Source organism: Ursus americanus, chromosome 1, assembly GCF_024610735.1.
Source record: "Ursus americanus isolate L20-20 chromosome 1, mUrsAme1.1.p, whole genome shotgun sequence".
In the NCBI taxonomy this organism is placed as follows: Eukaryota; Metazoa; Chordata; class Mammalia; order Carnivora; family Ursidae; genus Ursus; species Ursus americanus.
In genome coordinates this window covers 24,930,897-24,957,893 of record NC_142127.1, presented here as the reverse complement: position 1 = coordinate 24,957,893, position 26,997 = coordinate 24,930,897, and the positions used below count along the sequence as shown (strand labels likewise).

General features: G+C 37.1%; 1 protein-coding gene across 1 annotated transcript in view; it reads right to left on the bottom strand.

The window, feature by feature from the left end:
• Positions 1-26,997, bottom strand: part of ARHGAP15 (Rho GTPase activating protein 15) — a 597,544-nt gene that overhangs the window by 475,142 nt on the left and 95,405 nt on the right. Inside the window, exons 5-6 of the mRNA XM_045782563.2 lie at positions 21,446-21,533; positions 1,503-1,592 (exon numbers count right to left, since the gene is read on the bottom strand). Of these exons, the coding sequence (XP_045638519.1) occupies positions 1,503-1,592; positions 21,446-21,533 (178 nt within the window). The remainder of the gene's footprint in view (positions 1-1,502; positions 1,593-21,445; positions 21,534-26,997) is intronic.

Here is a 26,997-nt window from a genome sequence, read left to right as displayed (position 1 = left end):
CTTAACTTTTCAAAAGACTAACAGAAGGAACTGAAAAAGGCTATCTTAGACCAACTCCAAGAGTTTTTATTGTCCAAGAATTATGCCAATGTCAAATTTTAATGTCTTTATTTTATGACCTGAGGACAAGGATGCTAAACTCATAATACATAGTACACCAACACCACTTAACTCACCTAACCTAGTTCAGAACTCTTCATACTGATCGTCATGGTTTTCATAAAAGCTAGGAATATGACCTCTAATTTTTTTTTATTTATCACAGAATAACAAAAAGAGTAAGAAATTGGGAGACAGGCTGTATCACTGATTTACAATTCCTCTCTTCAAAACAAAATTTATTTTTCTTTTCTTTATTCTTTAAATTCAGATTCTAATCACTTTTGGCTAAACTTAGTCTTTTGATTTCTAGGCAAGTATGTTTAGTTTTCTTTACTTTTTTTCTTCTTTCTTTCTTTCTCTCTTTTGGTAAAAAGAAATAAATCTCCAGCATATAAAAAATGAATGCCTGAATAGAATAAAAGTGGAACCAGAAAAATAATTTGTTCTAGAAATGTTGACATGGGTCCAGTTTATTTGGTAGACCTGTATTAGCATCTGGGAAATGCAGAACTGGAAACCAGTTTTTTTCTCCCCAGTGAGAGTTCAGATAGGAAATGTCACCTACACTTCTATAAGACCCAATATATTAATTTCACGGATGCATTTAAGAATGGAATTGACCTTTTTTCAAGAGCCAAAATGGTCTTAGGAGGCATTTAATATAGTAATTATAATAATCTAGTTCCTGGCTACTAAATGATGTAAATTCTAAAATATACCTAGAAAATTATTGGTTACTTTGAAAATATAAAAGTAAGTTAAATCTCACATAAAGATGGAAAAAGATAAGCCTCCATAATTTAAAGTTATTAATTGCCAAAGGGATCTTAGTAACATCATATATGAAATATTCAGTTTTCTCATTTCCTTTCTTTCAAGGATCTCATCTGGTTCTTTCCATTCAATGGAACATGATTGAAATTATTAATCATAGTTATTTTTTCCCAAAAATTAAATTATGCAATACAAAAATATCCAATTTCTATAGCTGTTCAGCTCTTTCCATCCCCCTAAATTACATTGGTAAATGTAATGTATGACTAGGGGCAGGAATGGAAATGAATGTAAGAAGTTTATATCTGAAAGTTCTACAATAAATCTATTTAAGTCAAACACTCTAGGTTTGAACCCCAAACAGTTATCAAATACAATGCAACATTCAATGACTTTGAGTGTAGAATTAATCCAGACACATATATATTTTCTATTCAGATAGCGACCAGTAACCAAGGAAAAGGCACAAAACAAACTAAAATTCAACAAGGAGGCGAAATCAGTTTTTCACAGTGACCTTCGAACAACTGGTTCATGCACATGAAAACATCACAATAAGGAAGTATATGTTGAGAGCTCAGATTTAGAAGTAATAGGCACAAATTTAATATATGTAACATTCTTACCTGAAAGACGTTCTTTCTGCTTGATTTTTCCTTGGCCCATTCAATATGTGCTCCACACAAATCCACACTTTCTGGTTTGTGCCCAGTTTTCTGTAAACAAAATTGAAATAAGGATAAAAAGCATACATCACTGGTGATGCATGTCAGGAAAAATAAACGTTTATTGAATTATCAGCTATACATATTTATAGTGTAAAGCCTTTCTTTTTTTTGTTTTTTCTAGTTTCAAAGACATATCTGCCCCCTCGTGATCATTGCAGCATTATTTACAATAGCCAAGACATGGCAACACCCTAAATGTCTGTTGACAGAGGAATAGATAAAGAAAATGACATGTAGATACAAATATAGATGCAGATATAAATATCGATCCACGTGGAAAAATTATTCAGCCCGAAAAAAGAAGGCAATCCTGCTATCTGCAACAATATGGATGAACCTTAAGGGTGTTACTAAGTGAAGTCCGTCAGACAGAAGACGACAAATACTGCGTGATCTCACTTATATGTGGAATCTCAAAAAGTCAAACTCCTAGAAACAGAGTGGTTACCAGGGGCTGGGGAAATAGGGAGATGTTGGTTAAAGGTACAAACTTTTAGGGATCATCTGGCTGGCTCAGTCGGTTAAGCATCCGACTTTTGGTTTCGGCTCAGGTGGTGATCACATGGTAGTGTGATCGAGCCCCACGCTGAACTCCACACTCAGCATGGAGTCTGCTTGAGAGTCTCTTTATCCCTCTGCCTCTGCCCCTCCTCCCACTCGTACTGTCTCTTTCTCAAAATAAATAAGATCTTTAAAAAAAAGGGTACAAAATTTTAGTTTGAAGATGAATAAGTTCTCAAGATCAATTGCACAACATGGCGACTATAGTTAACACTGTACTGTATAATTGAAAGTTGCTAGGAGAGTAGATTTTAAGTTTTCTCACCACATACACACACACACACAACTATGTGATGTAGTAGATGTGTAAACTGATTTTAATGTAATCATTTCACAATATATGCATACATCAAGTCACCACTCAGTACACCTTAAACTTACACAGTGTTGTCATTTATATGTCCATAAACCTGAAAAAAACCCAAATTTAATAAATATTTATTAGGTGCTAACTGTGTGCCTTTTAGAAGTTCATTTTTCAGACTTTTAAGACTATACATGTGAGTAGATGTATATTTGTATTTAATAAAGTTAATTTAGACCAAATAGATTATAGCATGTGCTTCCTTTTGCCTGATACAATGTGGATGTTACCTAAAACTTCAGTAATTCATAATAATTAATTAGTGGGGATATTATCTATATTTGTTTTTTCATATTTTATTTTTTAAGATTTTTATTTATTTATGTGAGAGAAAGAGAGAACACAAGCAGGGAGAAGGAAAAGTAGACTACCTGCTGAGCAGGGAGCCCTATGGGGGCTCAATCCCAGGACCGTGGGATCACAACCTGAACCGAAGGCAGATGCTTAACTGACTGAGCCACCTGGGCACCCTGCTTCTTCTTATTTTAATTTGATTCAAGGGTATCATATTTATGTAACTTTAAATTTGCAGAACTCAATACATTAAACAAAAGCTCGCTTGTTTGGGAAATTTCTCTATTTTCAAAGAAAGTGATGCCATATTTCAAAGACTCCAACTATTTTCAGATGTTCTGAGCTACTCTCGTTTTCTCTATAAATTCAGTATTTTTCTCAAACAATTTTCCATAGAATAGTTTTAAATTTTAGTCGAAGAGGCTTATGATATTTTAGACAATATTTTAACAGTATGAACTTTACTTTAAAACATGAAATTAAGGGGGTTCATGGGGGCTCAGTTGGTTAGGTGAACTGACTCTTGATTTAGGCTCAGGTCAAGATCTTGGGGCCATCTGATTGAGCACCATGTCCGGCTCCTCACTCAGTGGAGGGCCTATTGGGGATTCTCTCTCTCCCTCTGACCCTCCCCCCACTCCCTCCCTCTCTCTTTCTCAAATAAATAGTTCTTTAAAAAACAAATAAATAAAACATGAAATTATGGAAGAATGGCGAAGATGCTATAAGAAATCTGTTCACAATTGTTGCCTCGGTGCCAGTATGTCCAAATCTATCAGTTTAATAGAAATAGACTATTTTTTTTTTCAGAAAGGCTAGAAATATTGGGGGGGGGTTACAGTAAATTGTGAGTTGTTCTTATTTTTATTTTTGGCAACTCAATAAAATTTTCTTGGGAGGAGAAGCTTTGAATGAGCCAAGCTTAACTTCCCTTCAGGATAAATTCAGCTGGCAGGACAGCCATCAATAGTGTATCTTCTCTCTGCTATCTGGTAGGAAAATCATGAGAAGCCAGTCAAGATGAGGATGCCTCTTACAGATGCTCAGTCAGTGAAATATTTTTACAGGTTCACTCACACTCTGCCACGCAGGTGATCACTATTGTGGAAAATCTCAAAGCATGATAACAATGTTCATTGTCGAGTGATTTATGACGTAGAAAAATGAAAACAACCTGCTTCTTCTACAGTTAATTGGATTATGGGATACTCAGAATCAACAGAAATTATCATTAAGAGTATGTAGCAAAAGAGATTATCTTTCCCATAGAATGCATTCAGGGAAAAAAGGTGGAATTATTTCACAGAAGAAACACTTTTAATGTGCCAAGCACCTTTTTGTTTTACCACTATCAATTCACTTAATTCTTTTAACAACTGTATGAGGTAGATACTATTATTATCGCCATGTTACAGGTAATAATATGCCAGAACAGTTAGGTATACTTTCCCAATGTAACCCAGGTAGAAAAGGTAGAAAAGGAGGAGCCTGGGTCAAATGAGGGCAGTGTCACTCCAGAGTCTGCTCTAACCACTGTGCAGTCCTTGAAAATTGAATATACTCCACCATTACATTCATGTTAACACATGTAACATTGTGGGAAAAGATATGACTTTCTTATTAGACCCTAGTGCAGACATACTGGTCTCATTTCTGTCCTTCTCTGTTAAACCCGATCTTCCCATTGGGCCTTTACACCACCTGTTTACCTGGAATACCTCCCAATCTTTACATGGTTGACTTCTTATCCATCAGGTCCCAGATAAATGTCACCTTTGTCAGAGGTCTTCTCTGGCTGTCTTATATAAAAGGGAGCTGTCTTCCAGCTTACTCTCTATCTCACTACTTGTTTTAATTTCAACGCAGCCTTCTTCCTAGCTGAAATTAACATTTATATTTTTATATGCTGTCTGTTTTTCTCCCACTAAAATTAAGCTCCCTGAGCTGGGGCCTGGTGCGCCTTTTCCTCCACTATTTTTCCCGATGTATGGAACCGTGCCTGGCACAGAGTTGTTGTTCAATGAATATTTGCTGAATTCATAAATGAAGGAAAAATACCAAAATGCAACTTGCTTTTGTGCTTTGGAAGGAAGGTTTGGGCATCTAAAAATTCCCCATGTTATAACAATTAAGATTTATATTTGGTTTAATTCTTAAGCAGTCTTTGCTTTGATATGGAAAAGTGAAAAACAGTTTAAAAGACTCATGTGGATTGAACCCAGTATTTCATAGAATCATTCAATAGACATTAATTGCACAAGTATTATACATCAATGTCTTAGCCACTGTGTTGGGCACTGGGACTCCAGAGGTAAAGAAGATACTCACTCTTCCTTTTGGAATCCCGTACCAGCTTAAGACTCTATATAATTTTCAGTAGACTTTCTTTCTATGGGGAAAAAGCAATCTAAGCTTTTTCAGAGTTCTCACCACCCAGCTCTGCCACTCTTCTCATCAGCATCATACACTAAATCCCATGGCTTTGGAACTGTCTTGGATTTATCTCAGTCTGAACTCTGCCCATCATTCAGTCACCTCCCATGACCCTGACCTTGACTCACACATTCTTCATGACTCCACTGTTTCACCTCCTCTCCACTTCGGCCATCTTCATTCTGCTTTTCATCTAACAAATCCCATGTTCTGAGTTTTCATTACTCCTACCCTGTTACATTTGCTTTTGATGTGACTTGAATCACCAGACCTTTTATGCACCCCTCCATGCCCTTCCTGGTTTTACTTCCTTCTATGAACAGGCCTATGTCCCCAACTCAGCAGCCACTTCAATGCTCCCCCATCTCTCACTCTTTTGCTCTCCCCCATGTGATGATCTACTCCACTCTTTAATCCACTTTTCCTTCTTCTACCATTTTCCTCAAATCCCTTAATTCTGGATAAATAACTTTTGACTACTCAGTGTAGTAACATTACAGATAATGGCCACTTTCTTCAGCTGGGTTTTTAACTCTACTTAGGAAAAAACAAAAACAAAAAACAAACAACAACAACAACAACAAAAACCCTTATGTGTTAAGGACACATAACATATCCATGAAAACATTGCCAAGACCAATGTCATCAACACTTAGCAAACTTTTTTGTGTGTTCCTAGTCACTTTCTATTCTTCCTCATAACACCTCTCTCCCAAAGCTTCACCCCTTTCCAGTGGCCCATCAAATGGTGTTCTCCTAATTTGCGAAGATCATACAGCCCTTGAGATAGAACATTCACCATTCTTCCTACTTTCATAGTCCGTGTAATCAAAATGAACAAACATACAAACATAAACTTTAATAAATCCCTGTATGTCATGCCCTCTGAAAGCTTTATATCAATTTCTCATTTATTCCTTACAACAGTCTTGTTGTTACCATTACCTTCAACTTAACAATGTGGAGACACTCAAGCAGGGAGTTGTTAAGTGCCTTTCCTAAGCTCACACACTTAATGTATGCCTGAGCTGAGGTAAGAACTCACAGTCCTCTGACTCCAAGTCCCAAGTTCTTGATCACAACACAATACGTGACCTCCTCTCCATACCTAGCTTTTGCTCCTACTAGGTCACATGATGAGAATTAACATTTTCAATCTCTTCCTTGTAAGTGTCATCATTTCCCATATTCTGTTCTGGCTTCTGGAAATTTGGATCTGCGCCCGTGATTCTGGTCCTCCTGTCTAATGAACTCCCATGCCTGGCATGACAGTGGTATCTCTGAACATCAAAATCTCCTGGTCTGTTGTTGCCATACAGTGCATGATCCACTCACTAGCATGTCATCTTCTGCCTCAGAGGAAGAGACACTCCTTCAGCCCAAGGCTTTTCCTCTCTGGATCCTAATTCTATCCAATCCTGTTCCTCATTTTCTGAATTGTCTCTTTTCTCCTACATTTTCAACCTCGCTCTCTCAAACAGATTACATCCTTTAGCCCGCAGCCACACTCAAGTCACTCCTGTTCAAAAAAATACATAAGCATATGCAAGCATCAACCCCACAACCTTGCTTATTCTCAATCTTACCTATTTCTCTTCCATGATTGCCAGGATTCTTGAATTTTCTGCAGTCACATTCTCTGCTTGCTCATGTTTCATTCTCTTCTCAACCCACTGCAGGTTTTACTACCTTCCTTAACTAATCTAAAATGTTTTAACCATGAGGGTCAACAAAAACAGTCTGATGCCTTCTCTCCCAATCATCCTTCTACTTGAACTTTGGACTGTTAGATTCTGCTCCTTTTCCTTAAAACTCTCTGCCCCTCAGCTACGGAGATATTTTCTCTCTAAATTTTTATTTCACCTTTTATACTCTCCCTCCTCTGTTTCTTTCAATGAATTATCTTCCTCTTCCCACTTCTTAAGTATTGGTAATCCCTAGTTTACTGTTCTAGACCATCATTATTTCTTGTAGTTTATATGTTTCCTATGGGTTTGGTCTTGCTTCTGGTCTGATCCATCACTTGGGACATGTTGACTCCTCAGTTTTTCCTCTGGCCCCCAGCTCTCACTTATATACTAGAACTGTGTTTTCTAACTAACCACCATTAGGATTTAGCACAGACACCTCAATGAAATCACTGTCTTCTTCTCAGCCTTGTCCCCTTTTCTCTATTGTTTGTCTTGCTTAATCATCCGTTTATCCATTTCACAACCTTCACTCTCTCAATTCTTCCCTTTCCTGTACCACTTACAAGCAAACAATACAGAGCCTGAATTCCAGAAAGAGCTCCATCGTCTTCATATCATAACCACAGCCTCATTTAAGCTCTTACTTTTTCTCATCTGAATTCTCTCACTGTTTCCTCTGGGGCCACACAAAATCATTTCATTTCATTCTCTACATTTTGACTTTTTTCTTTAGAACACAAATCTTACTATATCTCTTCTGGAAAACTTATTATCTACATGATAATGTACAAATCTGTCAGTAGGGTATATAAGCTTCTTTACATCATTCCCCAACCATCCTCTGAGTTCCTTTCATCCCCCCTTCTTCTACAACCAACCATGCTAAATTCATGGCAATTCCAATATGCACCATGGTTTCACAACTCTATATGTTGGATGCCCCCTTTTCATCTGGGACACATTTATTTTTCTTTGACCCACTCTGGCTCGTTTTGATGATATAACTCCAAAATAATCTCCATGAAGTGTTCCTTTAGCTCTCCAGGTCCAGTCTCTCCTTCCCCCCATCTCCCCAATTCTAAAATCCATTTTGTTACAATTCTTTTTGTTACCCAATAGAGAATTACAGTGGAAAATTTCCAGATTCCTTATGAAATAAATAACATATCTCAGGATAATAGTTTACAAAATGAGATAATTTACAAAATGTAACTTAATAGTTTACAAAATTAAAACACAATATTCCCATTCACATTGATCTGTATTAGGAAATGACCTTATGTCTCCATCAAAGCAGATGATAGAGTTTGGGATCAATTCAGAAGTATACCAGACAAAATTAAAGTGATTTGGGTAAAATTCAAGTAAATAAATATATCAGCTTCAAGAAGAGAAATCTGAGATACATTGACAGAGGACTATATAAAAATGATCCTGCTCAGTAGTTCATTGTTACAAGGCTAAAGCAGAAAGACCTAGGCTTGAAGAACAATGCTAAGGACTCAGATTTATTAGAAGGAAAAATTTTCAGAATTTAAACATTGTTAAACATTGGAACAAGTTTTTCAGAAAAGTTGTCAAATTTATTTGGAAGACTGTCAAGATTTTATTCAAAAAGGCTGAAATTAAAGAATCCTTTAATAGAAAACATATTTCTGATTCTACAGCTATAAAACACAAGAAAAAGTCTGCTAATGAACTGCATGATGCCAATGGATCATATTGTACATCATTATAAAAATACACTTTTTAAAAATTGACTAAATTTGGATTTGAATCTAAGAGTGTACTTATCATATCTCTTCTAGGGTAAACTTAAAATATAAATGACTGATTTTAAAATATTTAAATAGAATTATTTAAAAGTTCTGCTTCTGGACAATAAAATATAAAAACCTCTTTGTTGGAGCAATGGGAAGTCATTAAAGATGGATCCTGGGTCTTGTCCACTTCTGATTTTTATTATTCTTTTAGTCTGTCTTTACTATTCCCCAATGATAGCTGACAGGGTATCCTCTCTATATTTTTCTCTGACTTAGATTAAAACTTTGTGATTATGTTTTCCATTTTTTATGGGAAATTTGGGGCCCTTTAATGCACATTAAGAAAATATCAAAGGCCAGATGCTCTTTTGCTTGATGGCATTTTCCATGAGGAAGACTGGGCATGTGTGTAAGCAACAAATCACTGGACCACTCATTATCCTGCCCTTATCACTGGATGGGGTTACAAAAAAAAAACAAAACGAAACAAAACACGGCTCAGATTTTATGAAACAGGTTATTAGCTATCATTTTTTATTTTGGATTAATTGCTATTCCAGAATATAGACTCAGATTGTCCTTATCAGTTTGAAACATGAAACACAAAATCTGTTTAGAGGAATTAAGTTTTATCACATAACTGGTTTTGATTCTGGAAAATCATTCATGGAGGAGGATAAAACTCACTTATAAATTCTCATTTGGGCAAAATGATTTAGGAAAGAGTGCTGAATGGATACCTGATCTTATTAATGTCTAAAGTATGGCCGCTGTCAACATAGAAGACGATACTTGGATTGTAAGATGTGGGTTTTATGTATATGAATATAAATGATGTTAATAATAACTGAAATTGTTTCTACAGTGAAATTTCTCCGTATATACAAGACCAAATCAAACCAGATTTTCAGAAAAGCAAACCTTTGTTGGTGACTTTGGGCACTAGAATGTTATGCATTTGGTTTTTTTGTTTGTTTTTTGAGGAAAAAGTATGCTCTCCTTTTCAAGAAATGAACAGATATATTGCATTTAGTTCTGAATCCAAATCTTGCCAGAATAAATACATTAGTTTCTATTTGGTCTACTTCTGTTGTATGCTGATACTGTCTTCCCTTTGCATTACATTAAAAAAGCTATTTAATTTTGCAGGGTGACTAGCTTGGACACATTTTTGCTGCCTCAAGTGCTCCCCCCAAGTCCTTACCTAGACCCTCATCCTGTCAGTCTACCTCAGCTGTCTCTGCAGATAAGCAGCCTGCTTGAACCCATTTGGCCCCACTTCCTGAGGATTGCCAGTCACCTTTCTGGAATTCGAGGCCCTCTCTCCTGACTGCCAGAGTGCAGACAGGCTTTCGGTTCCTCATCCACTTCCAGATTTGTATAAAATGCCACTTTACAAGGCATAGGATCTGGCTTTCTGAGTAGCCATCCAAAGGTGTGCCCAGGGTTCATATGATGCAGGCAGTGAAGACTCAGTGGTGAACTTTAGCCAAAGGGAAGCAGGAAATGAGAAGAAACATAGCAGATAAATTCCTCTCCTCCATCCGGATCTCCCCCTGTCCCGCAGACTGCCTCACGCTTTCTCCCAACAGCTTACCTGCGGCTTCTTTCTAAGTCAAGTGCTGCAGCTGCCCAGTGATTCTCTGTGTCTCTTTGAGGTTCACTGGAGTAGCAGCCTGCTTGATGGCACAGCTCCTCCACTATTCCCCCGTCATTTCCTGCCTCTCTTCCTTTGTGCCTCACTCTCTAAATCATGGATTCATGCCTTCCAAATAAAGGATGGGCACGAAATTCGGGCCTTGTTCTCTGGAGAATCGGGGCTGAGATCATTGATCCTTGTGGCAGAGATGAATAGCGTTACACCAAAATGTGTGTTGTCACAGGGAAGCAGCTCACCAGCCAGGGACTCCATTTTTTCCCAGCCCCCTCTGCATCAACATGTGGCCACATTACCCACTGCCATCACTGGAATGGGAGCAAGACCGATGTGAGGCACTTCTGGGCTTATGGCTTTAAGGAGCAGGTCGTTTCTCTCTACCTTTCCCTCAGATGCCACTAGGAGTTTGCAGAACCAAAAAATGGGAGAAGCCCCGTATAGCAGAAAACTGACTAGGAATACCTGTTTCGGACTGTGGTATGAGTAAGAAATGAGATTCCACAGAAATTCTGGATTGGATTTGGACAGCAGGATATGTTCCCCTAACCAAAGTCTTTATATTAAGAAAAATGAAGACAGGGATTTTACGTACACTGCCATTAAGTGGCAATTGGGGCATCTGATTCCAATTCTATTCGGTTCCAATGACTTTTCTCTTAGCCACTATACGCTATTGCTCCATGTTGTAATAACAACAACCTCAATAAATATAATTAGTATTTATCATTGCTATGTGCCAGGCACGTTATATCAGTTTTCTCACATAATCTCACAATAACTGTCTGAGGGAGGTACTCCTATAAACCTCACACTGCAGTTGAAAAATCCAAGGACTATAAGAATAAATAAAATGTGAACCTGATGGGGCGCCTGAGTGGCTCAGTCAGTTAAACATCTGCCTTCAGCTCAGATCGTGATCCCAGAGTCCTGGGATCAAGCCCAGCATCAAACCCTGAATCGAGCTCCTTGCTCAGCGGGGAGTCTGCTTCTCCCTCTGCCCCTCCCCCTCCCCCTCCCCTCCCCTGCTCGTGCTCTCTTTTTTTCTTTCTCTCTCTCTCTCAAATAAATAAATAAATAAAATAAAAAATAAATAAATAAAATAAAGTGTGAACCTGGGATTTTCAACCCGGATGGTCTGACTTATTCTACCTGATATGGTATACTACTTCCCAGAGCATTTCAACTCAGTAGTGAACTGTTAAGAAAGACCAAATACATATATTCATTTAATCTCAAAATGCACTGTGGAGTAAAAGCCTATTTTATCTTAGAGAAATGCAAACTCTAAATCAGATGCATTACATTGACCAAAATGATAAACCACAGAGAGTCAAACTTCATAATTAAAATAGTTTTCTGAGAGAGCCTAAGGTGAGGTTTATTGGACAGTAAGCTATTATCCATTTATAAAGCATCCTATCAATTTCATAGATTTTTGTGGTTATTAAAAATTGTGTAAGATACAGAATTTATTGTGGTTAATGGCTAAATCTTGAGAGAATTATAACCAAAGGACATGGCTTCATTTATAGTAATATTGATCAACTTGATTTCATATTTTTCCTTACAATGTTTATGCTAATAAAACAGTAGAATTCATTTCTTTTTCTTTCTTTCTTTCCTTCCTTCTTTCTTTCTTTCTTTCTTTCTTTCTTCTTCTTTTCTTTCTTTCTTTCTTTCTTTCTTTCTTTCTTTCTTTCTTTCTTCCTTTCTATCTCAATCCATCACCCCCTAGATTTCAGACTATTGTTTTTTTCTGATTTTTAAAGGTCTGATGAGGCCATATGATCGTGTAGTCTGTGGCTATATACTAGAAACTGTCCCGATGTTAACATGCTGACTTTGCCAGAGCACTATCATTAGGAGAATTAAAATATTAAGCAGAAATTTAGATGCTTTCATTAGTCTAAGTTTGGTAGATCTATTGTTTACCCCTCCAATGTTTATGATCTTTTCGAGCAGGGATCTGAATAAGGGCTCAATACCCACTTTTCAAAGATAAAATAATTCCATATTCATTTTGCACAGAATACTCAATAATTCATGAATAGCTTTCTGATTGAAACTATTTTCATCTTTTTGCTAAATCACATCATTTTACTCCCATAATAAGTCCATTTTGTTATTAAAGCCATACTACAGTAAATGAGCATTAGATGTATTGCATTATTTAATTAATGCTTGTGTTCATTATTTGCATTGGAAGTAAACAATATTAAAAAAGTAAACAAATTATTTTAATGAGGCCCTTCATGTTATTCTTTTTTTGCTTTCAAGGTTATGGCTGAATGAGTGGTTTGAAAAAGTTAATAGTTTATTAAATGCCTTGGAAAAGTTTTCTGTCATTAAAAGTACAATATGCCAGTGTTTGCCTCTGAATAAAAATTATCAGTACAGGGGCACCTGGGTGGCTCAGATAGTTAAGCGTCTGCCCTCAGCTCAGGTCATGATCTCTAGGTCTTGGGATCAAATCCCACATTGGGCTCCCAGCTCAGCAGGGACTCTGCTTCTCCCTCTCCCTCTGCCTCTCCTCCTGCTTGTGCTCTCTCTCAAATGAATAAATAAAATCTTTAAAAAAAATTATCAGTACAGTGCAAAGGGGAAAAAATAAAAGTAGCCCCCGCCCAAAAAAGTTACACACATAATGAACATGTAGCCTCCATACTGAACATACTGGTTTCAGAACCATACAATTTTAGGGGAGAAATATTGCCTAAAATGTTTATAAGGCTTTCGAATTTATGTCAGACTAGGTTTATGTTAACTAGGATTTGTGAGCATTGAGGGATAAATATAACAGAAACAGCTGACTGATGAGAGTAAGGTCCACTTGGTCTGAATTTTGATGGATGTGGAGACAAGAGAAATTTCTTAAACCGCAAATAAACTTTCCACAGTGTGTTTATTTTAGTAGGTATGACACAAAACATATATTCTGGAATCACATGAAAATAATCCTGGTTTGCTACTGGGGCTCACTGATGTGCTGATAAGCCCATGTTCTTGGGATGGGATATTCACAGTTCTCTCAGATGAATTGCTCCGCCTGCTTTCCTTGCACTAGGACTTCTTTAGAGAGGACCATACTGCGAATGGTCAAGGACATGTGAGAATATTAAAGTATTTTCTGAGTGAGAGGATGCCCTGTGATTCGTTAAGTGCATTAGGCCATACCGATGACAACTTAGCCGTTTTGCCATTTTCTTTGTCAATAAGAGCACAGGCCTAATGGCTTTCCTCTGTTTCACCAGATTTTTAGAACATATCTCCCAACTCATTTAATAAGTCCTTTCTTCTTTGTGTTAAAAGTAGAAAAAATATATATATCTTAATTCCTCAAAACTGTCTCTGTAAACTCTGAATCTGCCTTAATTTAAAGATAGTATTGGTTGCAAAGAGCTCGAGGGTGCTTACAGAATGAAATTATCTCTGTTCACAATCCTGTTCAAGGTCTTTCCTAAGCTGGTTCCACATGGACTTTCCAAACAAACTGGAGTGCTTCCTGTTCCTCAACTTATCTTGAGGCAATCTTTCACTGCTAGGTGCATCCAGGCAACTCATAGAAGAAATGCAAAATAGTCTGGATGAAGGCACATTCACCCTAGGCCTTAGGGAACTTCCAAGAATCATTTTCAAGAACAATGATTAGCACATAGTGCATGGGGCAGGGCAAGATTTCAATACATATCTGTATAATAAATACAAGAATCAATTTCCTACATTTTATTATCAGCTACTCCCTTATTTCTACATAAAATGTCCCTTTCACCCCATTTCTGTCTCAAAATCCAATTCATCCTTCAAAACATCCTCAACTGTCACTTCCTCGACAGATATATTTAGAATCTTTTCCAGTTGGAAGCCAATCTCTCTTTCCTGAGATACTATAAAACTAACTCATGCCTCTCTTCATGCCATTTTGGAGCAACTATCAATATCCACTTTTTCACTACAATTACTCGATTTATGGGCATACTTCGTATTTGTTTCTAGACCCTCAAGGGAAAGATCGGAGTCGGATTCATTTTTGTATGTTTCATAACACCTAGCATAGCGGCTTAAACACAAGGATGCTCAGTGATTTTGCAGAATGAACAAATGGAGAGATATACAGGCTGAGCATCACTTGGAAAAGAGTTTCCCTGGGAAAGAATTACCAGTAGCTAGATCGATGGTTCCCCACCATATATAATCGCTTAAGTCTTGTATTGTTATAATAAACCTACATATGATTCTATCTCCTCTATCAGAAGATAAGCACCTTAAGAGCAGGGATTGTATATTATTCATCTGGTACCTCTAGGGTTTAAAAACACATTGTGAGACACCTGTTAGGAGTTGTTAATTCTTTGTAGAATCAATAAATATGAGGGCTCTAAATTACAAAGCTTCTCTCCCATAATGCAATCTTTTTTTTTTTTAAACCAAGAATGCATATTTGTCACATCCCATGGCTAGAGTAGGGTTCCAGTCCATATCAAGCAGAAGCTTTAAAATCACAAAGCACAGCAGGTGCTCGGAGGCAGACTGTACTTGAAGTGCTGGAGCTGATTGAAATACTTCACTGACACTAAAATAGACAAGTGTACCTGAGACACGCAACCTCAGAGGAGAAGCCAAACTGACAGCTCTTGTTTTTATGGGGCTTCTTTAAACAGATAAAGCAAATATAATGTAGATGCCTTTCGAGGCAAAGCTTTTTCCTCTTGGACTAAATGAGATGAAGCCATGATTCTCGAAGAATCAACTTCCTCTCTTGCCTTTTTCCATGATAGGCCTTGTCCTTTGAAGATACGTAACACCTGGGTCATACTTCTGTTCAGTATGTATTTATTAAAAGAACAGCGATGATAGATTATTCTAGGGTGAAGATATCTGGAGAATATTGGCACGCCTTTTTAAAGATTTGCCCCTGGTAGCAAATCTCCATGCTTGGTATTCTTCTCAAGCCCCCCCGCTTTTTTTTAAATCTTATCTTCCAACCAAAAAAAAAAAAAAAAAAAAAGAAAGAAAGAAAGAAAGAAAAGAAAAAAACCTCATTTCTCTTTTTAGCACACAGACCTTGCCCATTCTCAGTTTCATGTCATCGTTCATATTTTTTAATTCACTGGAATTCCCTGCCCACAAATCTCCACATATTGAAATTATAACCATCCTTCAAGGCCCAATTCAAATCTTTCACAGATGTGAGCTCTCCCTCCTTTAAATCTCAGAAAAACTCTTTTATGTTTCTTATTTCATCTCACCCTATTTTTTGGCAAAGATGCTATAAAGCAAAGACTATATCTTGATTATATCTCTATGCCTTATATGTAGCCCTAATGAGCAAGCTGTTCATTGTAGGATTTCAATACATATTCTTATGAAGTCTTTTCCTACCAAGGCTTATATAAATAGCACAAACTTGATTAACCAAATGCATATTTAAATGAAAGTGAGGTAGATTGTAAATGAGAAACTATGCTATTTAGTTTCAACTCTTCACTGAAAACAATGAAAAATGCTGGATAAAATACTTCTTTTTAAAATTACCTTAAAAATATTGAAAGCCTATAAGATAGTGGGAGCTGCTAGGGTAAATATTTTTGGGAAATGGGAATCTGAACCCAGAGAAGAAAGCTGAATATCAAATCAACATAAGTGCTCTCTGCCTGAGGGCATTTTTTTATACTATATGGTTGAACTTTGGTCAATTGACTTCACAGAATAATGGAAAGGCTGCTGCCTGAGGTCTTATGAAAGAATAAAGGAGAACCAATGTTAAACTTGCTCCCTTTCTCTAACTCAAGGGATTATAAAGAAAACTGCCTTTGTAGATGAGCAATGTGAAAGAAGGGGAAAAAAAGGAAAACTGAAGAAAAATTCTGTCTGAGAAGTTGTATACTCTCCTATTATGTATACAAAATTTAAGAGTTTTAAACTGTTAACTTAGATGGGGCTAATCAATCACTGGACTGTCCCAGACCCTCCAAGAAAAATGCTAAATATTCTGGAGTAGGACACGTTTATCCCAGGAATAAATGATTAGCATGCAGTCAAAAATAACCAGACACACAAGGAAACAAAGCAAAAGAGAAGCAGCAGAAACAAACTGATGCAGACTTCAGATGTTATGTCACAACACACAGAATATAAAACAACCATGGGCTTCTAATTTTAATGAAGTAGAAGGGAGTCTGGAAAATATCTGAAGAGGCAACTATCACAAATGACATATAAATTTAAAAAAATTTTCTAGAAATGAAAATCACAATAATTGAAATGAAGACGTTTACCACAAAGGGAGATTGAATTAAAGAATTAGAAGATAAATCAAGAGAAATGGTTTGGAATGCAGTTCAGAAAGACAAAAAAGATTTTAAAAAGAATGTAAAATGTGGAGAATAGAGTGAGAAGACAATGTAGGTTTAACTAGAGGCTTAGAAAAAAATAAAAGAAAATATAAAAGAAGTTTCATTTGAAAAGATAATAGCAAAATAATAAGATAATAATAAGATAATTTTCTAAAATATATTAGTGACAGTTATAAACAATTTCAAGGCAATCCTGGCAGGAGGAATAAAACTGTGGAAAAACAAAGTGAATGATAACTATATTATGAGCAGCCAGATAACAGCAGTTAAACTAAGGTAGCTTCTTGATCATAACAATCTATGACAGAAAATAGTGGAATAACATTTTTGATGTGCTGAAAGAAAGTAACTGCCAACTCAAAATTCTATATCCGGAGAGAATATATATATTTCCAGAATGAGGGAGAAATAGAGACATTTGAAACAAGCAGACACTGAGATAGGTTGTTACTGTAAGACCTTTACTACAGGAATTTCTCAGAATATACTTCAAACAAAAGAAAAAGATCTTCCTAGAAAATGAAGGAAGAAGTAAATGGCAAAGAACATAGCAAATATCAAACCAATACAACTCTATTAAAAAAACAAAACAAACAAACAAACAAAAACCTGTCTGGTGGTGTTTAAAAAAAAGAAGAAGAAAGAATTAAAATATCACACAATAATAGCATCTATGTCAGAAGAGGATACATGGATTAAAAATATTCTAAGGTAATATTTTGGAAGAGGGTAAAGGGTTTGCTTAGCTTTAGGCTTTGATAAGTTATCAACGCTGTAATCCTAAGCAAGCCACTAACAAAATAGAAACAAAAGGCACCACTTAAACCAGTGCAAAGAAAAAAAAAATGTATGGAAGAAAAAAAAATGAAAAGAAAAAGCATGACATATTTAGAGAAAGAGGCAAAAAACAAAAGAAGCATACACTGTGTTTCCATTTATATAAATTCAAAACTAAGCAAAGTAAGCTAGATTTCTTAAGGGCTAGAGATACAGGTGGGGAAAAAATGGAAGTTTATAAAATAATGACTAAAATGCATCGAACTCTGTGGCAAGGGAAGAAACTGGATGGTACAGGGATGAATGGCAGGGCGTGAGGCTTCTAGAAGGCTGACCGAGTATTGATTTAGGTGGTGGTTATGTAGGAGTTTGATTAATAACTTTTAAAATACACATATCTACTGTACATTCTACTAAAAATGGTTTCTGCACTATTTTTCAATGACCACATTTTAAACATTTAAAGTACGTTACAAATTGGAGTATGTAAAAAACGATGACAACATGAGCGTCATCCTTTCCCTCATAATCCAGGAAATCTGGGTGTAGTGACACCAATGGTTTTCAAAGGCTCCTTTACACAGGAGGGCCGGCCAGTCTTGACCAAACTCTCTCTGGTCCAAGATGAAGTGAACAAAACAGAGACAAGGTATTTAGACATAAAAGGGGGATAGTTTCCCATTTTGCTAAAGACTACCGTGTTGCATTCTGAGGTTTTATCCTAGCTAGATTTGGGATTGGGATAGTTTATGACGCCCTTTCTGTTAGAAAGTGACAGTGGTAGGAAGTGGTAGGTTACTCTTGAATGTTCTTACTAAAAACAAGCAAACAAACAAGCAAAGACAATGAGTCAGTCCTCTTTTTCCTTGAACAGGAGGTCACTGAGAAGCCAAAACCTATGAATCTCTCATTACACACACCGGTGTCTATTTCCAGGAGGGGGCTGCATTTGATAGAAATCAGACTTGTCTACAAACTGAAAGAATTTCAGTGAGAAAGAAAAATGGTCAAACATGGAATGCGGGATCAGGCACATCTGGTGACCTGCTATATTAAATGTGAAAGTCACAGGGTAAGAGCCAGGGGAGGAAGATGAGGGCCCAGGAAAATGTATATGGTTATGCAAGAGATAACATCTAGAGCGATGGCTTCACTTTCAGAATTATTCAGTGCTTAGACCCAACATTTATGCTGCCTATGGATACACAGTTCTCTTTTTGGAGACCATATATGATGGTGTTCCTTCAATCGATGTATTTTCTCCTCTACATATGTCTGCATCAGTTCAAGTACAAAACTAATATGCTGTAAAAATATGTTATAACTATATTATGCCCTGTATTACATACTATAGAATATATTTCTATATTTCGATAGAGTATATTAGACTATAATCATTAATATATGGCTACTATTTATTTTTTCTTTTATTAACTAATTTCACTCTCGATTGATTCTCTTGGCAGATATCAGTATCCCCATTTTACAGATGAGGATTCTGAAGCTCAAAGAAGTTGAATAACTTTGTCAGCTCCTATGCAGCAAAACTGGCATGAGGTCCCCTGTGGTTGAACTTCAAAGCCCAGCTCCTAGCTACTTTGCTGCTTTGTCTTACCACTGCATTAACATTCAAAGATCATTCCTATAAAGATTAAAATGCCATTTACTCTTTAAAGCACATTTTGTACTACTCAGTCAGTTTCTACTGACCCCTTGGAGGAAAGGACAGACTTTTTCCCAGAAGCACAATGAACAATACCAGGACATGTGTAAGGGGGTGCAAGGGAAATTCAGAAACTTGAGCATAAATCTCTTTCAAAATAAAACCACAGCATCTTTAATCAAGGCCTGGCAATCATCGTATCGTTTCTCTGAGACTGGAATTGGTAAATGTGGGCTATCCCACTAGGCCTTTAATACTTGGTTAGAAATGTATCCAAGAAGTTGACTAGCACGACAATTCATGCAGTACAAACAGGAATCTGTAATTCTCTTCCCCATTTACCACAAAACGCAGTTAGTTCCTGCCCTGAATTCACTTTGAAGATGAGTGCCTGGGAGAAACCAGAAGAGCATTGAAAATGGGGCCAGGAGTCATAAATAGGGACTGCCAAAAAACGTTAACGAATTTCTTCTAAAAGTAAAATCTATTGTCAATTTACAACTGGGAAGGTTGAACTGGAGGCAGGCAATTAGTGAGCGGACTTGAAAGGTTTGCCTCCAATTGAAAAAAGGAGCTTTCTTTCACCTGTATAACATTAAGCAGCTGATAATTATATCTCCCGGTCCTGGGACAAGGAGATTAAAATAATAAAATAAAAATAAAGCAAATGCTTTAATTTGGAATCTGATCTCTCCCATTCTCCCAGAACATTCACATAAATGCTGCTCCGGTGGAGTCCTTCTCACCCAGCGGGAGGAAGATCATTTCTCAGCAGCCAAACTTGCGAGGCAAGCGACTTTTCCTCCTTTTCCTGCCTCCCCCTTTAGAACTCATTCAAAAGGAAGACAAAGGACCCCGGAGTGGATGGGAGTTGTTTTGTGCCTGGCCCTTAGGGGTACTTTATTTTTCTTAAAAAGATTATCTCAACCTTACTGTAGCCCCCAAATAAAAACAAAACAAAAGGCTAGAACAAATTTCTGAGGCCGTTTAAATTAAAAATACAAAGGATTGAGATGTATTTTTAATTTATTTATAATTAGTTTACAGATTGGACAACACCGAGATTCCAAAATCAGCAAGCCACTTGGGGATAAAGACTATTGCAATTATCAGGAACAAGCCAAATGCTACCTTTTGTTCTTCTATTTAAAAACAAACAAACAAACATCTCCTAGCAAATGATTTTCTATTTCCTATTTAAAGAGGATTACATAGCAAACAGGACTAGTGGCTGGAAAGCAAAGAACTTTCCATCGTTTTATTACCTGCCAAATACAAATTAGTTCATTGTGGTTAACTCCTGCCAGGCGACCCCTTTCCCTGCCGCCCATCAGGCCGATGGGGTATGGCAGGTTGGTTCCTGCCCGGCGTCCTTCCTAATCAGGAGGCTGTCAGACATGCTGCCTGCCCACTGTCTCCTTCATCGAGTGGCAGCTCTGGTGCTTGGGCAGCAAGGGTTTGAGCTTGAACTGCCCCCGTAACTAGCTCGGATATGCTCCTACTTACTAACACTGTCAAATCTCTGTAGGCATATGTAAGGTCCTCCTCCAGGTACAATAGAGAAACCCTACAAACTTCACTTTATGTAATAACTACAGGATACAGAAATTGTATTAGTTCCATTAGACGGAGTCAGAAATATTCAGAAAGTTAGCTGGATTTAGTGAATGTCGCAGTTAGACTAAGATAAAAAATCACTTTGTTAACTTAGAGTGTTTCCTCATTGGTAACACCCTATATTAAGGTGCCATTTATAAACAGTTTATTATTATTTATTAATGTATGAAGCACTTTATAGCATGCAAGATAACAACTTAAATTCATGTATTAAAGATGTACATACATGGTTTAATAGGATTTACATCTTATAATATTCTTTAAAACAGCTTCCCATAGTCTCATCCGTTAAGCATTTATTACTAATGCATTTTATAACATACTTTATAATACATTATTTGAGCAAGTAGCTGCATTTAGCGATCATTTCATAAATAAGAATAAAGCATTTATAAATGGCACCTTAATTTAAAGTGTTACCTTCACATTACTAGATAGCTGCTCACCATTCATCTCATTTTGTGATTATTCTCCAAATGCACCACTTAATAAAACAGACACTAAGTTCTATTTTTCCTTCATCTGATTAAAAGTTTATTGAGTCATTTCCTCCATCTGCTTTCAGTCGTTGGTAGCTTGGACGCTTGAGTGTGATTTCTGATGAAACCAAACTTTTAATTCAATACTATTTCTGTGAAGATGACAATAGTAGAAGCAGAACTACCTACCATGTTAGACAGAGCCTGCTGCTTAGATTCTTTGTAAAATTCGAGTTTTCGACTAGAAAGAACAATCCAGGAAGTAGACCAGTTTTTCCTTAGGAAAAGAGAAGAGAAAAAAAAAAAGCATTATCACTTGAAGAAATCATTCAAAGATATTGTATCAGCAACATTTGGAAGGAGTAGAGACTGTATTTTTAAGTAGTCTTCATAAAAGTCTTTTCTTTATTAAAATCTATAGGTGGTATGGAATTTGGGTAATAATAAAGACATTCTGTAATTTTTAAAAATCATGGCATTTATAGTAAACATTTCTCACTTGGAGATCCTCACAAAATCTTTTTCAAGTACTAAAACTCCAATTTTCGTGTAGCCATGTCCCCTACTTGAGAGTGTTTCCACGACAAGCCAAAAATAGCAAAGTAAAAACAGAAATCTGAACCCTCCCTTCATTGTTACTTCTCTTCATTATTTCAGTATATTTCAGAATCTGAAAAACTAACCAGCTAATGTATCATTGCCTAGTTCAATCTTTTTTTTTTTTTTTTTGAGAGCAGAGGGAGAGGGAGAGAGAATCTTAAGAAGATCTTAAGCAGGCTCCACACCCAGTGAGGAGCCCTACATGGGGCTCAACCTCACAACGCTGAGATCATGACCTGAGACAAAATCAACAATTGGCGCTTAACCAACTGAGCGACCTAGGCAGCCCCAAAATATTATTTTAATATTGAATCTCACTAGAAATCAAAGAAATGCCAATCAAAACAGTGAAATGATTTTTCCATCTTTGCCAATCAAATTGTCAGGAATTAGAAGGAATAATACCAAGGGTGACTGAAAGGGTGAAAAAAATGAATTCTCCCATACGATTTTGGTGGGAAAGTACACGAGCACATCTTCCTGGAGTGAATTTGGCAATAAGCTTTTTAAAAAAAAATCTTTTAAAACGTGTTTGTCTTTTGACTAAATGAGTCCATTCCTATGAATTTAAGTTTATCCTAAATTAGTCATCTCATAAGTTGTTAAGGCTGTGGGCACAAGAATGAAGTGAACTGTTATTTCTTCATTGTGGACCTAAAATATATTTCAAAAGTTTATTTGTATAAATTACATCTAATAGATTCCTATAATGAAATAATAAACGCTATGCTATGAAAAAATGCTGATATGGGTAGATTTTAATGAAGTCCATAATACAATATGTAGTTTACAACCCTGTCCTGTTCATTTGCCTAAGACTGTATTCTCCCATCTGAGCCCTTTCTGATGATTAACTCTCATTCATCAGCAGTTCAAATATTATGTCCTAAAATGCCATCTGTGACTTCCTTACACAGGACTTATGATAAATTAAAAAAATAATTTTTGTATATTTCACCTCTATCTCTCCCCATCCTAAAATACCCTCAAAATGATAAAAAGCATTTCGTGCTTACAGAAGTATGCCCAGGTGCCTAGCACAGAGGAGGCACTACACACATATTCACTGAGTCAACAACTGGACTTTAGGCATGGGGAAAAAGAGCTGGGTATAACAATAGTTAAATCAGGTGATAAAATTACAACTTTTGATTTTCCTTTCTATTTCTTGGTGTTTATCAAATTTCTTGCATTGAACGTATTACTTCAGCAATTATATGTGTATATATGTGTTGTAAAGAATGTCCTTTTGTAGATGGTAAAACATTAAAGAGATTAATGTACTTTTCTATCCGTTATATCATACTGCTGCAGTTGGCTTTGGTTTAACACTCACTTCAAAATAACTGAATTCATTTTATAAAAGTGGTAGGAAAAAAAGTTTACAAGAAAGACTTTCTTCAGGTCAATAAAAACCTACCCAAAAACGTATTTAAAATGACCATTGAAGATCCCTGTGTAGTTATTTCCACTTGCTTCTTAGAATTCAGAGGTTTGATTGAAAGGACAGTTTTGATTCAGTAAAGTTGATATTTACAACAAGATTAGATTGCTCTTACGTGCCTGAAGCTTTCTTAACCATGCACCATTGTGCTAAAAAAAAAAAACCCAACACGATAAACAGAAACAAAACAAACAATATGTGAATTCCAACATGCAAATATGAACATTATGTTCTTGAACCCAATTGTCTTCAAACAAAGAGTCACTTTTTCTATCAAACAATGAAAAAGGTGAAAAAAACAACGCCAACACAGAAAGCCATATAGACCTTCACCCTCTTTTCCCCTAGAGCCCTCTTGTCCTTTTAGGCACCAGGAGCAGCGAAATAAATTGGGGCAGCCATAGCCTTGTCTCTATGCAGGTCATAATATTAGCTGACCCCAGATAGAAAAAAGAAAAACATTGGAAGGACTGCTGGTCTACACTGGGCATCATTTATCTCTACCCCTTATTTTGACAGTATGTGATCAGGGAATATGGAACACCCTCAGACTGATGGAACCCATATTTAACCTGCCTGTTATATTTCCCACTATATTTTTCATCTCCTGGCAGGGAGATACTATACCTTATTTGCTTCCAGTCTATAGTGAGCCCTGGATAAATGGTTCTGATTTGAATCTGTTTCAGATGTTGATCGTTTACAGAACGTGTTGGCATTACCCTTCTCTTCCCTAAACTTGGAACTGGAACTGGTTAGAAATGAAGTTGCATGAAATTGAATTATCTCATGGTTCTTTGTTAGAACTTTGAACTGCTATGAAATGTTCCCTCGTAGGTGAATGTGATGAACAAGTCAAAGAGGGTAAGAACTACAGGCCTTGGAGACTTAGTAATATGAATTGCTCTGACACTTTACATACAGTGTTATTTCATTTTGAATTTATGAATAACAACGTCTCTATAGTGTTAGAATAAAAGTGAAGATTTTTCCAATTTGCTTAAAATAATTTTATTTCAAAAAGAAGAAGAAATACTGTTGTCAACTTTTTAGATGCCCTAATTTCATTTCAGTTTTTTTTCATTCTCTTTAAAAATAAACATAAATTATTTTGAGTACCTACTAAAGTTCGATTTAGTTCCACAAAAAATATAACGAAGATACTAGTATGTCCATTTACAATACAGAAAATGAGGTGCACAGAGTTGAGGTAACTTACTTAATAAGGCCAGTTAGATTTAGAGTCAAACCCAGTTTCACTGACTCTAAAGCCTAGAATCCGGTCACTAATTTATGCTGTCTTTTTTTTAAGGATTGAGCGTTACTATCTTTGCTAAGGAGAATGTCAATGTCAGATTTCACCATGGTTTTGGTTGAAATGCTCACATTATAAAAGCCAGTGTGCATAGCCTGTGACAAGGCAGAAGCCATGTAGGCTTCCTTATAAACTATCTTACCTGATGCTAATTGAAAGAGCAGAGCAAAGGCCCACCACTCCCAAACTCCACTTCCTTTAGAAGTTGCACGGATTTAAAGGAGTCATGCAAAGGACCATTCAACTCCTCAGAAGAAGCTGGAAGCAGGGGTGCGCTCCTAATGATGGTACCTCTGTCTCTTTCCTGCTCTGCTGGGGAATTATTCTGGTCGGACTCATCTGCAGTCAGTGACGATCATACAACCAGGAAGTGAGTCAAAAGTCTGTAGTCTAGGAGTGGCTGAGAATTCACATCAGGGGAACAACTTTTAACCTATGACTTAAGTCGGAACCTGACTCTCTGAATGAGGTACTCTGGGCATTCGACCATTTTTGTGACAATATCTGTCTGGTTCATTCCCCATCTGATGGGTTTGGCATGTGCTGCCTGTAGTTCTCAGGATACCCGTGCAAGAGCTTCCTCAGCTCCTTATTGTAACACAGGAGCCACTTGGATGACATTGTCAGCTCTGGAGAGAGTTGTGAAAGGGGTCGGGTGGCAAGGTTTTGCCCTGACTTGAACCTTTAATGCTTTCTCTCTGCACCCAAATCCTTAATAGGTGACTACTGTCCGGTATGTTGAAGACAACTCGGGAAGCGAGTGACTCCTGCGAACTTTCAGGGCTTAGCCAAAACAGGTAAGTTTCACAGTTTCTGATGAGACTTTTAAAATAAACCTCTCAAGGATGAAGCGGTTTTCAGAACGGAGAAAAAGTCCATCTAATCCCCTACCTCCCCCAAAGAGATGGACATCATCCCTGACCTCTCAAGCTTTTCCACTTCTGAAATAGTATCTGACATTTAGTAGGTGCTCATTACAGGTTTTTGAGCAAAAGTTTATAAGGACTCTCACATTTCAGGGGGGTCTCATCTCTAGATTTTTCCTGCTCTGTGGTTACTGTTACTCACTAACAAGTACCACAAAAGCACGAATCTCCTATATTTCTCTTTTCCGTTCTTAGTTCCCTAGTGTTTTGATATGTCATTCTTAGCATTATAAAAAACAACTATCTACTGCTTCTGGTTTAGTATATTTGCTTCTAATTTATAATTCTACTGACAATCCTGAGCTGTCTCCTGAGGTCTTTCTGACCTCTCAGACGTGTGTCGGTAAGATGAGCTATTATGCATGCTTTGGTCCCCACTCCGTGCTAGGGATTACACCTGGTATTTTGGACGTGTCAAGTAGTTAAAACGCAAAGTCAGTCACCGGTATCTATGGAGCATCTACCACACAACAGTCACAATTCCGAGGACTGAATACATACAGGCAAATAGGAGAGACCTCAAAGAGTTTCCCTTTAACTCAGGGGGACACAGGCAATAAACACAAAGCACACGGCACTGGCAGGTGGGTAATACCTCATATTACAGAAGAGCAAACCGAAGTTTAGTGAGTCCACATCCTGCCCAAGGGCAGCGAACTCATAAATATGGGAGTCAAGCCAACTCTCCTGGACCCTGATGAGCACATTCACTCGGCTGTATCTTGTCTCCAGAGCAGGGGGCGTGCAGCTCTCCCTGAGTCATGTCGAGCATGTCTATGCAGAGCCTCATCATAGGCTCTGAGAAAGGGAGATAAAGAACTTTTGTCAAACAAGCACTTAAACGTCCTTCTCCTTGGAGCCGAGCCACTTCTTGCCTGACTTGGGATGTTACAGGCCCTTTCTTCCCTACCTTCCCATGATGGCTAGTAGGTAAATTTATCCATTGGTGGGGGCCAATTAATGCCTCACCTCATTATCTAAACTGTACAGAGATTTTTTTTTTCCTATTCTTCCACATGGAGGGGGAAAAACACAAACTATTGGATAGATTTAGGGCTAAGGAAGCTCAGGAAATATTCCACCTTAGTGCCTCAGAGGTGTTAGGAATAGGTGGACAGTCTCCCCACAAACTATGGATGACAATCAGGTGAGGGATTGCTATTGGTACGAGCGATTCAATGCAAGAAACAGATTGTGGCTCAAGAAATGCAGTGTTTATATTATTTTTCTTTTGGCAAAAAAATCCAAATCACGCTGAAGATGGGAAAAGGGGCTTACTACAATTAGGAGGGGGAGGAACTAAATTTGAATGACAACTATTTACATGTATGCAATTGGTGGGCCATTTTATCCAAGTGAGACACTTGACAAAACTTTCCTAAAACAAACCCCCTGTTGTGGAGGTGGGACGGGGGAAATCCCCCCAAACCCCAAAAAACAACACAGCCATCCGCCA